The 12408-nt window shown below is 37.4% G+C and overlaps 1 protein-coding gene across 1 annotated transcript; it reads right to left on the bottom strand.

Annotated features, from left to right (window-relative positions):
• Positions 1-2468: 2468 nt before the first annotated feature.
• Positions 2469-5320, bottom strand: LOC138316490 (uncharacterized). The gene is made up of 2 exons (XM_069258183.1): positions 5147-5320; positions 2469-2810 (listed from the first exon to the last, which is right to left on the bottom strand). Exons 1-2 carry the CDS (start codon positions 5318-5320, stop codon positions 2469-2471), a joined length of 516 nt encoding a protein of 171 aa, XP_069114284.1.
• Positions 5321-12408: the final 7088 nt, after the last annotated feature.

Genomic DNA, 12408 nt, shown 5'->3' with positions numbered 1-12408 from the left:
ATTCCACAAGGTATTGTTCTCAAACCAGACATATTTGTTCTATACCTGAGAGGCTAGCATTAGACAAGGTTCAAATTCAATTAAATTCTTTATTTCTTTGAACCTTACGGTTCATCAGAAAATGTGGGTGATTAAATAGTGTGCAACAAAACTTGATTTACAATAACATAGATATTTAGTTAAGCTTCGTGATAGTAGACATCGAAGCATCATTGGACAGTTTGCGTATTACAAGCTATCTCCAAATGCTATTTCGAATTTCTAAGTACAACAAAGCGATATAAAATACGAAAATGGAATATCCAATTGAGAGAGCGATAATTAGTTCATCTGGAAAACAGTAAGGTTCACGGAGTATCGCAGTTTATCGTCAGAACTTGCATGTTTACGCTAATAATCACGTCTGTGTTGATTAGGTCGTCTACAATAAAAGTAGTCTGGATATCTTCCTGTCTGGACTTGATCGTTCTGTCATTTCCAGTGAAGTCATTATTTCTCAATGATTATGATGTATCACGGTACTACTTGCTTCACGTGCGTCTCTGTCATAAGTCGTTTTAGGTTTATGTATATTGTTACCTTTACAATGTTTTATATCACATTTGCAGACATGCTCTGCGCTTGATTAAAATCAAATGAAGATGACACATCTCAGTACTCTAGAAGTATCATCTGTGTGAACACAAAGTATTTGAAATTTTGGTTAATACTAAAACTAAAAGCTAGATTATGCTAAATGGTTACATATTAAAATGTGTTCATATCACTCTCTACATCATTATAGATGAAGATAAATGTAAGGTGTGATTCCAATGTACATATTGCCATTATTTGTATGAATGTTCGATGTATGTGATAGAAACAAAAATGATGATATCACCACATGTAATAAAAGTTTGCATTGAAACCGGAAATAAAATTTACGCAAACTAATGATATTTTTATATTGATTCGAGTTTACTATAATATATAATAACACTATGCGGAAACCTTGTTCTACAATAATGTTTGTTTCCCTTATCATAAAAGTACTTTATATAAAACTGATATAAAATTGTCAATTTTCCTGGTATTACAATTGTTAAGAAATATGAAATTCTCTCAAAATATGACAATAAAGAAATGTACTCGTAATAATTTGCCAAAAAAAACTATTTCTATGGTTTTAACTTTTTATCAGCTACCAGAACGCTTATCTGTGTAAAATACCATTCCCGGTACAAAGATACGGTCGTCAACTAACAAGGAAGTCTGACAGAGCACGAAAAGCATTAGCAAGTTGAACGCATTAGCCTAGGTGTAATCCATTTAGAGAGAAAGGTTGGTGGGTCAACGGCGAATGCAAGAGTGTGTTTTATTCTGTTTGTTATCTATTACAGTTCACGCTCTGTGTTCAGCTACAATCTAAGCAGACCCTTTCTCATCAATTACGATAATTCCATATTTTTACAACATTTCTGTAACCGCAAAAACTTGGTGACATCTCCGCGGTAGTGAATCTGAGAGTGTTGTGTAAATGCCTGGTGGTATTGACGCCTACATCACGTTTTCATGAATTATTCTCAAGGGGTGTGGAATTTTATTGGAAACGTTATGTTTTTATTCTAAGTATTGTATCAACACTAAATTGACGCTCAATTAACTCGTCGAAATTCAACAAATGTGATCAATATTCGCTTATATGAATAGTCTTAAAAACTTTCAAGCTGACACTGCAGTAAGGCGAGGCGCCCTGGGCTAGCAGAGAGGTCTCCGTTTTGACACTATTTCCCTAGAATCAATAACAACGTCAGATATCTCAACCCTCACTTGTCATTGCAATGTAAATAATGGCACACAGAAGAATTATGTAACATCTTTATTTAAAGTGATATGCATCCCGGTCATAAAGTGAATTGTTATGGAAAAAAAACAACTTTATAAACACAATACAAATAACAATCGACGTGGCCGGAGCAATATACTAGACAATATATACATGGCCATATCTAAATACATCATGAATTGAATATTTATTAAAAAAAAGAGATATTTCTTTTACCGTTATATTGGATTTTACAAAGATACCGGAGCAACACACTTCATGCAATTAAAGAACATATTTTAAGACGCTTTCCCTCGATAGAATTAACGAAGTTCAGATTTACCGATAAGACGTAATGTTGAAACATTTTGTTATGTAGATTACGTTCGGCCGAATTGGGTTACAATGCGAGCTGGTACATAGCAAATATAGCATAAGATTTACGTCTACAACTTGATTCCGAAAAAAGAATACTTACGATTCAGACCAAATACGATCGAAATGCTTCAGTAACTGGAATAAAATGCGTAAATTTTCGAGATGCCATAGGAGACTTTTCGAAAAAAAATGGGTAGTCCTGAAAAGGACTTTTGGGGTTTGGAGGTCAAATTTATGACAAAGTGCCGAGGGGCGTTTACTTCTTGGCGGGTTTCTTAACTGCCTTCTAAGCTGTTTTTTTGGCGGCAGGTTTCTTAGCTGAGGGTTTCTTGGCCTTCTTTGGAGTTGGTGCTTTCTTTGGCTTCGCAGCTTTTTTGCTTTTTTTTGCGGCTGGCTTCTTTGCTTTCTTTGGGCTCTTGGCCTTCTTTTCGCCTGATGCTTTTTTTGGTTTGGTTGTTCCAGCTTTCTTTAGTTTCTTCACTTTCTTGGCGACTGCTTTAGGTTTCTTGGCTGCCTTCGGTTTCTCTGCAAGTCTAAAAGATCCCTTGACTGGCTTCAGAGTTCCCTTTGTTACTCCGTTCTTAAGGCTTTTGTTCAGTTGGCTCTTAAGGTGCGAGTCATCGGCTACCTTGAAATTAGCAAGGATGTAGCTCGAGACGAGCCACTCCTCTAATTTCCGATATCAGAAATAGAATGTCCGATATGGGATATTCAATTTCCGATATCGGCAATATAATTTCCGTTATCGCGAAATAAAATCCCCCATATCGAAATTATAATTCCCCATCCCGATATCGGAAATTCGGAATAAAAAGTAACTTGGCTTGCCATATGTATACGCATTACAATTACGTTTACACAAGTATATTGTTCGCCTTATTAAATTTATCCTTACCTGAACAATTCATGATGAAGCCTTGATATGATGTAACATTAAACATACAAATACATTCCATGATACGTATACATATAATTATTATACCATATAAGTTAATTTCCTATTACCTCGTTCAGCAAAACCGAAACCATATGTATTTATAATAATTTTGAAGAAAAATCCTTACGGACGAAATCTATAAGAAATAAAAACAATAACGACTGACTAGCGAGCGCTTTCACCCCATGCAAGAGAACTCTTCAGACTGTATTCATATATTTTTAGCGAAAGCAGGAGAGATGAGTTGAATTAAGCTAGTATATGACATTATATTTAAAGGAAATTTCGTGAAAGCGTTGGGTAGAGTAGGATTACAGAATAAAAATTCGCCAAAGTTCATCTTTTGGGCCCTTCATATTCGATGATTTTTCTTGCGTGGTATACTAATCACGAATTTTACTAACCAGTCGTCGCACTACCATTTTATAGTCCAATTGTCACTTCAGTGTGGGAAAGTTTGATAGAAAAACGTCATTGTCAATCGGGAACCTTCGACACTTTGCGTAAACGAGAATGCCCGAGGAGTTCCGATTGACAGTGACGTTTTTCTATCAAACTCTCCCAGGGTGCATTGCGGTCCCCACAATTTCAATTTGAATGTGGGGACCGCAATGAACCATGAGAGAGATTGGTATTTTTTATCTGATATATTTGAAACATTTAGATTCAGATTAAGAATGAGTTAATTTGCAAATTTTGAAATTAGGACATACAATATGTGTATTTGCCGAATCAGTTTGTTTGTTTGTTTGTCTGATTATTTTAACGTCCTATTAACAGCCAGGGTCATGTAAGGACGGCCTCCCATGTATGCAGTGTGTAGCGTGCGTGTTTTGGTAGACTGCGGTATTTTCGTTTTGTTTCTTCTTGTATAGTGGAACTGTTGCCCTTTTTATAGTGCTATATCACTGAAGCATGCCGTCGAAGACACCAAGCAACACATCCCACCCGGTCACATTACACTGACAACGGGGAACCAGTTGTCCCACTCCCAGTATGCTGAGCGCTACGCATCAGTCCCTCGATATCATTCGCCGTTCGTGTATTCGTACGTACGTCAAATTAAAGTGACCTTCATTTAGCATTGAGCATCTTTCATTTGGTATTCATAACCAATAGATAGCGCGCTTCATGGAATTTGCCTCTGTCCAGTTGGCACTAATACTGACTTTTTATATGAATGCCAACTGAAAGACGTTCACTGTTTATATTTACCTTTGATAACATTTTATGATGAAATCCCAAGAGATTTTGCATCTTAATGAATGAAGAGTTCATTATCGGAACAGCCATTTGAACAGCCATCTTCCGTAATCGCTGGCACGACAATTGAGTCGTCATGATGATAATGACGTCATAAAAAGCGTTGGCAGTTCGTAAACTAATGAATGCTAACTGCGCTTAGTAAGATTACCGAGTTGGACTGCAATGAAAATGTAAACGTGCAAAATTGTCAAACTATTTAACTTTATAAAGCGACTACAACAGCCTACACATTTCAAAGTGAATTTCAACGTCAAAATATGTTGTAAAAATCCAGCGAAGGCCGCCATTTTCGAATCCTGAAGTCACGTCATTGGTTATGAAAAGACCGACCAGCATACATCACCGTAATATCCGTCGTTTGATTAACTTTGATAAATTGTACCATAATAAATAATCACATTTTTTCTTTAAAACATTACCATGGAAGAAGAAAAGGAAACGATTGGATACGTATATAAATGTATAGAGAAATGCATGTTATATGATACATACAGATTATGTAATGTACACGTTTGTATTTGACGTGACAGACTCTTTTAGACGGCGATTTTCTTTGAGCAATACAGGATTCAAAACACTGACTCTAGCTGAATCACGAATTCAGAAGAAAAGAAACGAAAAAAAAACATTTCCTCGTTCTTTTGATCGCTATCTTAATATCGGCATGGTTCTATTTGCACAAAGGTTTCCGCCATGTTGCATGATTGCATTTGTCACGTGATACACCTACTTCCGGTTTAAAGCAGTGCATGTTGGGATACATCGCGTGATTGCTTCGAAGTGAAGCCCTGTGAGGTTTTGGTATCTTTATACGATCTATCCCTGTTGGAGTCATTCACAAGTTTTAGTTTAATCAGCATCGTGGGTACCTCGAGGCCTTTGCTTTGTGCTGTTTCACACATCCACAGCTTCTGCTTGTATGGTTGGCGTGACATGCCGCTTCAGTACAAGGCCTCAGCATTAACACACGGAGAAGTGAACCACTTCCGCTAGAGATTTAGACCTGCAAGACGCTGTGATGACTCTATCCCAAACGTCTCAATGAAAAGCTTTGATTTTGCATAACTTTTGTACGCTATGCCGTATGTAAAACCATTCGATAATGACAGACCATTATCATGTATTGACATAGAAACTTTTGTTGAAGCTAAATGCATGATCGTAATAGGCGACTGAATTTAGGATCTCTCCTACCCGATTTCATAACGTCACTTTTGACATTCAATTGAGTACTCGCCTGTGCGAGGAAGACTCTGGATATGTCCCCTGTCGGATACACACCATAGTCAATGCAAATGGTAGTTCTGCTCCTGCTCTGCGCCCAGCAAAAAGTGGATGGGATGACTGATTTGCCCGTTGTCAGTATAATGTGACCGTGTGGGATCGGATGTGCTTGTTCGATGTCTTTGATGGCATACTTCAGCGATATAACACTATAATAGGGGCAAGAGTTCAACTATTACAAGATTACACAACACGCATATATACCACAACCTCCCAAAACATACAAATGCCCACGCATAGCACACACGGGATGCCGTACTTATTAACCTTGGCTGTTAGGACGTTAATCTTCTGTAGTAATAAACAAAACCAAACAACCAAAGACACCGGATAGCACACCCCCACCCAGCCTTATGATAATGACAGAAGACATCCGCTGTACCTCCATCATAGGAACCGAAGATGTTTTACGATATCAATAAGGTGAGAGGCATACTCATTAATCAATTATCAAAATTTCAATAACGAATAAACAAACCTTTGATTTGACCATACACGCGATGTTGCTTACATTTGTATGTGCTCCTATTGCATCATCGTAAAAGGCGACTAAATTTAGGATCTTATCTGTTCTCTTCTTCCTAATTAACTTTCTTTTTCCTAAAGTCTTTTTGGACACAGCCTCACGTTTGGTCTTCTGTTGAGCGCCCGCCCCTGTGAGGTAGGCTCTGAGTTCTATCCACTGGCCGAGACACACCGAAGTCTATAAAAATGGTAGTTTCTGCTCCAGTAGGGCGACTGGTTCGCCCGTTGTCAGTATAATGTGACCGGGTGGGATGTGTTGCTTTGTGTTTTGCTTCAGTGATATAGCACTATAAACAAATAAATAAAAAGGACAAGAGTTCCACTATACAAGACAAAGCATCAATATACCGCAGTCTCCCAAAACACACACCATGCACTTCATACACATTACACACTGAGACTGATAGCAATCCATCATATACGCTAACGTTCCTGATTGACGAAATCTCAATCCAATCCAATTCAGTTTTGACGCTTCAAATTCACATGGACAGCAAAACAGGTCTGTTCATTTAGGACCAGGAATTATTGACAATAATATGATCCAAATTGCGTCCGGAAGAACACAGGAGTCACACAGTTATCCTCAACACTTGTTATGTAACCTGAAGTCTATTATTTTCAAGAATTATTGCCCTTGTCCTGAATACACAGAACCATTATATTTAAACTGAAATCCAGTTATTCCATAAAAATGCATCCATTGCTATAAAGTTTTGTTGAAAATTCAAAATTAATGTGTTATTATTGTCAATCCATTATAATGTCTTTTTACGTGTAATTGAAAAGTTCAAGCTATAAGAAGGTATTGATTTAACACGAATAAATAAAACTTTAAAATAGTGTTGTCCACATAGAGAACGAGTAAGCCCCATCTCTACTAGATAGATTCTTAAGCAGTCAAATACACAGTAAACCTGGTAATGAGTACACCATTTTTAGTTGAGATAGTTCTGTTTCAATTCTCTGAAGGTGTGAAACAATCTATCATTCCATCCGGGCAGACACTACAATGCATCACCGATAAGTAACTTGTAATTAAAGTTGCTTGTTTTTCCAGAAAACTCGAATGTAAAAACAGTACCGGCTGATTAAGATCTTAATTAACTGCCATGTTTTTACCAGGATATAAAAAAAACCGAAATTGGACGTATTGCTGATAGAAAGAGAAATGCTTGTTTGAAACTTGATCACGCAATCAGCCGCAAATCTACATTTTCCTACATATACTTTATCTACATCATCTAATGACGTTAGTATTCAAAGGAAACACTAACCATAACAGCATGCCTTATACCACTGGTTTTATCACGTTTCCTTATGTGATTTGTTTCCCATATGTCCTATCAGCTAGTACATTGGTTGTGATACCATCCTTTTATTACCTTGTTTTGAAATTCTGGTCACTCTGACACGATTTTATCGTAGACAAATGTTCTTGTTTTTCTATTAACATTCTTTTTTTTTTACTTAATATTTGTATAGAAAGGGTACTTTGGTCTATAAAACATCACCTTTCATTGGTTTGTTAATTGTAGTTTTAATATAAAAGTAAGGTTCAATTTAGACTTTTTTTTCGATGGATTTTTCATTCTCAAGTTGATTGATTGTTAACCTGCATATGTTCTCCCATAATGGACAGGGTTATCCCGCGGTTGATAGGGAAAAGATAACTAACACGTACATGTACATATACTAGACAATGACGTCATCAATACATGCGGCGACCATTTTTACGCACAGCTTGCCCTGTGAGGTAGGCCGTTTGCGAGTTGTCAGTACAAGTCAAGCTGACAAGTACAAGCTGACAATGCAAGTTAAAAAGTATTCAATTAAGATTTCTAAAATATGCATTGTGAGATTAAACAAAAATAATAATAAAGTCATTGCAGGCTCAGGTGGGTCATTTAAGGACGGCCGCCCGGGTACGCGATGTGTTGCGCGTTTTATGTGTATGTATGTTTTGGAAGGCTGCGATATGAAACCCCCTATTAAGCAGTATTTAATCACGACAATTTCAATGTTTGAAGGTAATGAGGCATCCGTTTTAATGCAAGTGTCTGCATGAAAAATACTTTAGTTGTCTCCCTTCAGAAAGAAAGATCATAAGACCATTATCTTTATTCGATTTATCACCAAAGTCACCAAATACTTTCAGCGCTGAACACACTATTAAAATTAAAACCACGGAAAGGTTTCTTAAAAGGATGAAATAAATCAATCAGCATGGATTGTACATAGTATGTACTGATGAAGCTTTACCTGTCCACAATAGCCTCATTACCTACCTTTGTACTCCTATCCACTTTTATCACATTCTCGTAATTCACTATTGATTCCATTCTGATTTGAATGCTCACTTAATTCCTTACTTAATAATTAAGTATTCCACAGAAGCATTCCTGAAACCGTCACCGGCATATGTGTAGTGTGATGTGTTGTCCAGAGATAACACTGGTGTTGATTGGATGACTTCCTATTAACTGATATTATTAGTTTGTGCAAATTGCTGCGTATGATGAATGAATGTGTTTTAAGAGTCAAACATTTGAAAGGTTTATCGTGTTATCTCAGACACATGCTGTTAAAGACACCGAACAACACATCCCATCCAATTACAAACTGAAAACGGGTATCCAGTCGTCACACTCCCATGAGTTCCAGTGTTACACAGAGACACGAAATGGATTGATATACTACAGTCTAATCTCTCAAACATACAGACATCCACACATAGCGGACTGACAGAGACACGAAATGGATTGATATACTACAGTCTAATCTCTCAAACATACAGACTGACATAGACACGAAATGGATTGATATACTACAGTCTAATCTCACAGACAACAGACTGACAGAGACACGAAATGGATTGATATACTACAGTCTAATCTCTCAAACATACAGACTGACATAGACACGAAATGGATTGATATACTACAGTCTAATCTCTCAAACACACAAACATCCACACATAGCGGACTGATAGACACACGGAATGGATTGATATACTACAGCGGTGTGCAGCGTGTGTGAAGTGTGAGGTGCATGTTTTGGGAGACTGCAGTATGTTCGTGTTGTGTCTCCTTGTCTAGTGGAACTCCTGCCCTTTTTATAGTGATATATCACTGAAGCTGCCGAAGTCACCATGCAACTCACCCCACTCGGTCACATTATACTAACAACGGGCGAACCAGTCGTCCCACTCCCTTAATGCTGAACGGTAAACAGTAGCAGAAACTACCACTGTACACTGGTGTATTTCGGCCAGGAGATAGAAGCCAGAGTAATAATATTCTAAATTTTGTCGCCTTTCACGATCATGTGTTTGCTACGCCCCCGGGAAACATTATTCATCTCTGGGAAACAAATCTTCAGGTCTCCCTTACACCAAGGCAATAAATGGATAATATCACATTTAGTCATCATATACCCTTATGTTTAATTCTATCAGCTCTCACCTTACATGGTTGAAAATTTCATCTACCCACCAAAAATAACTAAAACATGAATAAGAAAATAAACAAATAGTAACCTTATTAAGGTAATCGTACAAAAATATGAAAGTATGTTTAACTTTAGAGCGAGACGTGTAAAACGTGTTCTGTTTGCTCGGCTTAATTCGGTTTTAGAACAGGTCTCTGACACCTCGGTAAAACCACAAAGCTTCATTATAATATCATACTGACGTGGAAATACCGCAAGGATTAAAAACTGTTGGATATCAATAATTTATGATAAACAGTCTATTTTTGAAGAATTAGTTTCTATATTTGGTATGCTTTCTGATTTATATGTGAACCTATTCTTGAGAGGTTTAACATTGCTATGTACCTGTGGTATAAATGTATTTCTTTAATTTCATTTCTTTTGATATCCCATTTAGGGAGATCGACCACATCATATTCGGTGTAATAAAAAGAAGTAGGAAGAAGATGAAAGGATTATCTACATATTGATTTTGTAATCAGTTATTGGTTTGCTTGGACGCCATTTATTTATTCATGCTAGTCGATAGAAGCTTTGCCCTCCAATACCATTACAACGTGACTACCAATCCCCTGGCTCAATTCAAGATTTTTTTTCCCTGCCGATTTCGAAGCGCAGGTAATCTGGAGCATTGATCATCTGAATTTCTCACGAGAAATATAAAATACAAGAAATCTATGTGGTTTTATTTCATTTCTGCTTTACGGAAGTACGTTAACGGACCGTTTTAGAAAACTGCATCCTGATATTGCTTCACTCATAGATATATGCTTATTATATCAATACATCTTCATAGCTGACATGTCGCCCGAGATCCGTTACAACAAGTGTAAAAAGTGGGAATAACTGGTTTTATTATAACTTAGCTTGAGACTGGTAACCGAGCCAACTTTCAGGTAAAAAAAATAGAGTGGTAGTATTGGAGGCAATATGGGAGGAGGTTAAATTTGATTTGTTACATTTACTTCCTATCAACAGCCAGGGTCATTTAAGAACGTTCCGTGTATGTGGTGTCTTGCGTGTGTGAAGTGCATTTTTAGGACACTGGTATATCCTTTTGTTATTGTGGAAAACATACCGTTTTTATAATACTATATGACTGAAGCGTATGGCAACATACCTGAACCAGTCACATGATATTGATGACGCACGAACCAGTCGTCCTAACTCCCGTAATGCTGAGCGCTAAGCTGCAGCAAATACTGCTAATTTTATGGTGTGCCTCGGTCTGGGAATAGAACCTAAATCACAGGGGCGAGCACGTTCAACCGAAGGCCAAATGTGAGGTGGTGTCAAGAACGACATTAGGAGGAAGAAAGTAAATTTGGAAGAAAGAAAATATCATAAATTTAGTCGCCATTTACGATCATACAATATGGGCAGTAGATACAATTCTTACGCCCTACTGTTTTGAACATTTTATTTTCCACTCTTTTTATCTGTTCACCAATGGCAATTACCAAAGCCTTTACGACCTTTCACCTGATTCAGTTTTTCTCATTTTTTGCTCTGGGTTCTGTCCCCTGGCCGAGACACACCAAAGTCTATAAAAGTGGTAGTTTCTGCTCCTGCTTAGCGCTCAGCATAACGGGAGTGGGACGACTGGTTCGCCCGTTGTCAGTATAATGTGACCGGGTGGGGTGTGTTGCTTGGTGTCTTCGGCGGCATGCTTCAGTGTTGTAGCACTATAAAAAGGGCAATAGTTCCACTATACAAGAGGACACAACATGAATGTACCGCAGTCTTCCAAAACACGCACCTCCCACAACATACATGCAACACATCGCATACATGGGAGGCTGTCCTTACATGACCATAGCTGTTAATAGGACGTTAATAAATCAAACAAACAAACAAATTGGCAGAATAAAGGGAGCAAAGAGGAGCAAGATTGTGTTTTTGTCATGTCTGGTTAAAATGTGGTCCATGTCAAATATTTACATTTCGTCATTTACGGGTATCAGCGATGAGTCCGTCTAGATTTTTCAAACGACTGATGTTCCAATCTCGCATTGAAAGCTGTTTCTATCAAAACCGAATCTAGAACTGCTGTTCGTATTCTATCTGCAGTTTACTAGTGCCAATCAGCGTGAGAAATATTGTTATAGTTGTTATACAGCCTAATGGTTTTCATGTGGTGCTTTATATGCAAATAGACAGACTGAGCATGCGTGCTGATCATCTGCACGTGCAAATTAATGCACTATGGAAACGTTATTGTGATAGTCAATTAAAGAGATAATTGACTTACGTCCCCGTACTGCAGTGTTGGACGGCTAATTGTATTCGGATTCAAATTGAATCCCATGTCACACCAAGCTATCTCTGTTTGACAATTTTAATGGAATTATCAAAAATGGATCCGTTGGGATTTTAGAAATTCAGAACGCTATTGATTTAATTTGTACCTAATACGACACTAACTTGATCCCAATCTTTTGTATAACAATCTATTACCCTAGTTCACATTACAAAATGCATAGATACCATGGAGGCAGCCGGCTTACCCCTGTGTGCCACTACAAAAATGGAATCATTATACTTCACGATTAATTGGCCTTTTGCTTCCACTTTTATTTTGATTGCTGATTTCATTAGAATGATGACTGCTAATGTTTGAAGAGGATTCCATTGGATTAATGCACTTGATGAGCAGTGAAGTTCAGTATTTTATTAACATGTATTAATCATAATGGTGTTTTGTAACGAATAAAGAATTCCT

The sequence above is a fragment of the Argopecten irradians genome, chromosome 2, assembly GCF_041381155.1.
Source record: "Argopecten irradians isolate NY chromosome 2, Ai_NY, whole genome shotgun sequence".
Classification (NCBI taxonomy): domain Eukaryota; kingdom Metazoa; phylum Mollusca; class Bivalvia; order Pectinida; family Pectinidae; genus Argopecten; species Argopecten irradians.
Note: the sequence above shows the minus strand (reverse complement) of the source record. Positions and strands in the feature narration are given on the sequence as shown.

Bases quoted from the DNA above. Each gene is read 5' to 3' on its own strand.
- LOC138316490 (XM_069258183.1), bottom strand. From the start codon at position 5,320: ATGTCACGCCAACCATACAAGCAGAAGCTGTGGATGTGTGAAACAGCA. The intron at 2,811-5,146 runs GTATCCCAACAT...GCTAATTTCAAG, and splicing joins CTTCGAAGCAATCACGCGAT to GTAGCCGATGACTCGCACCT.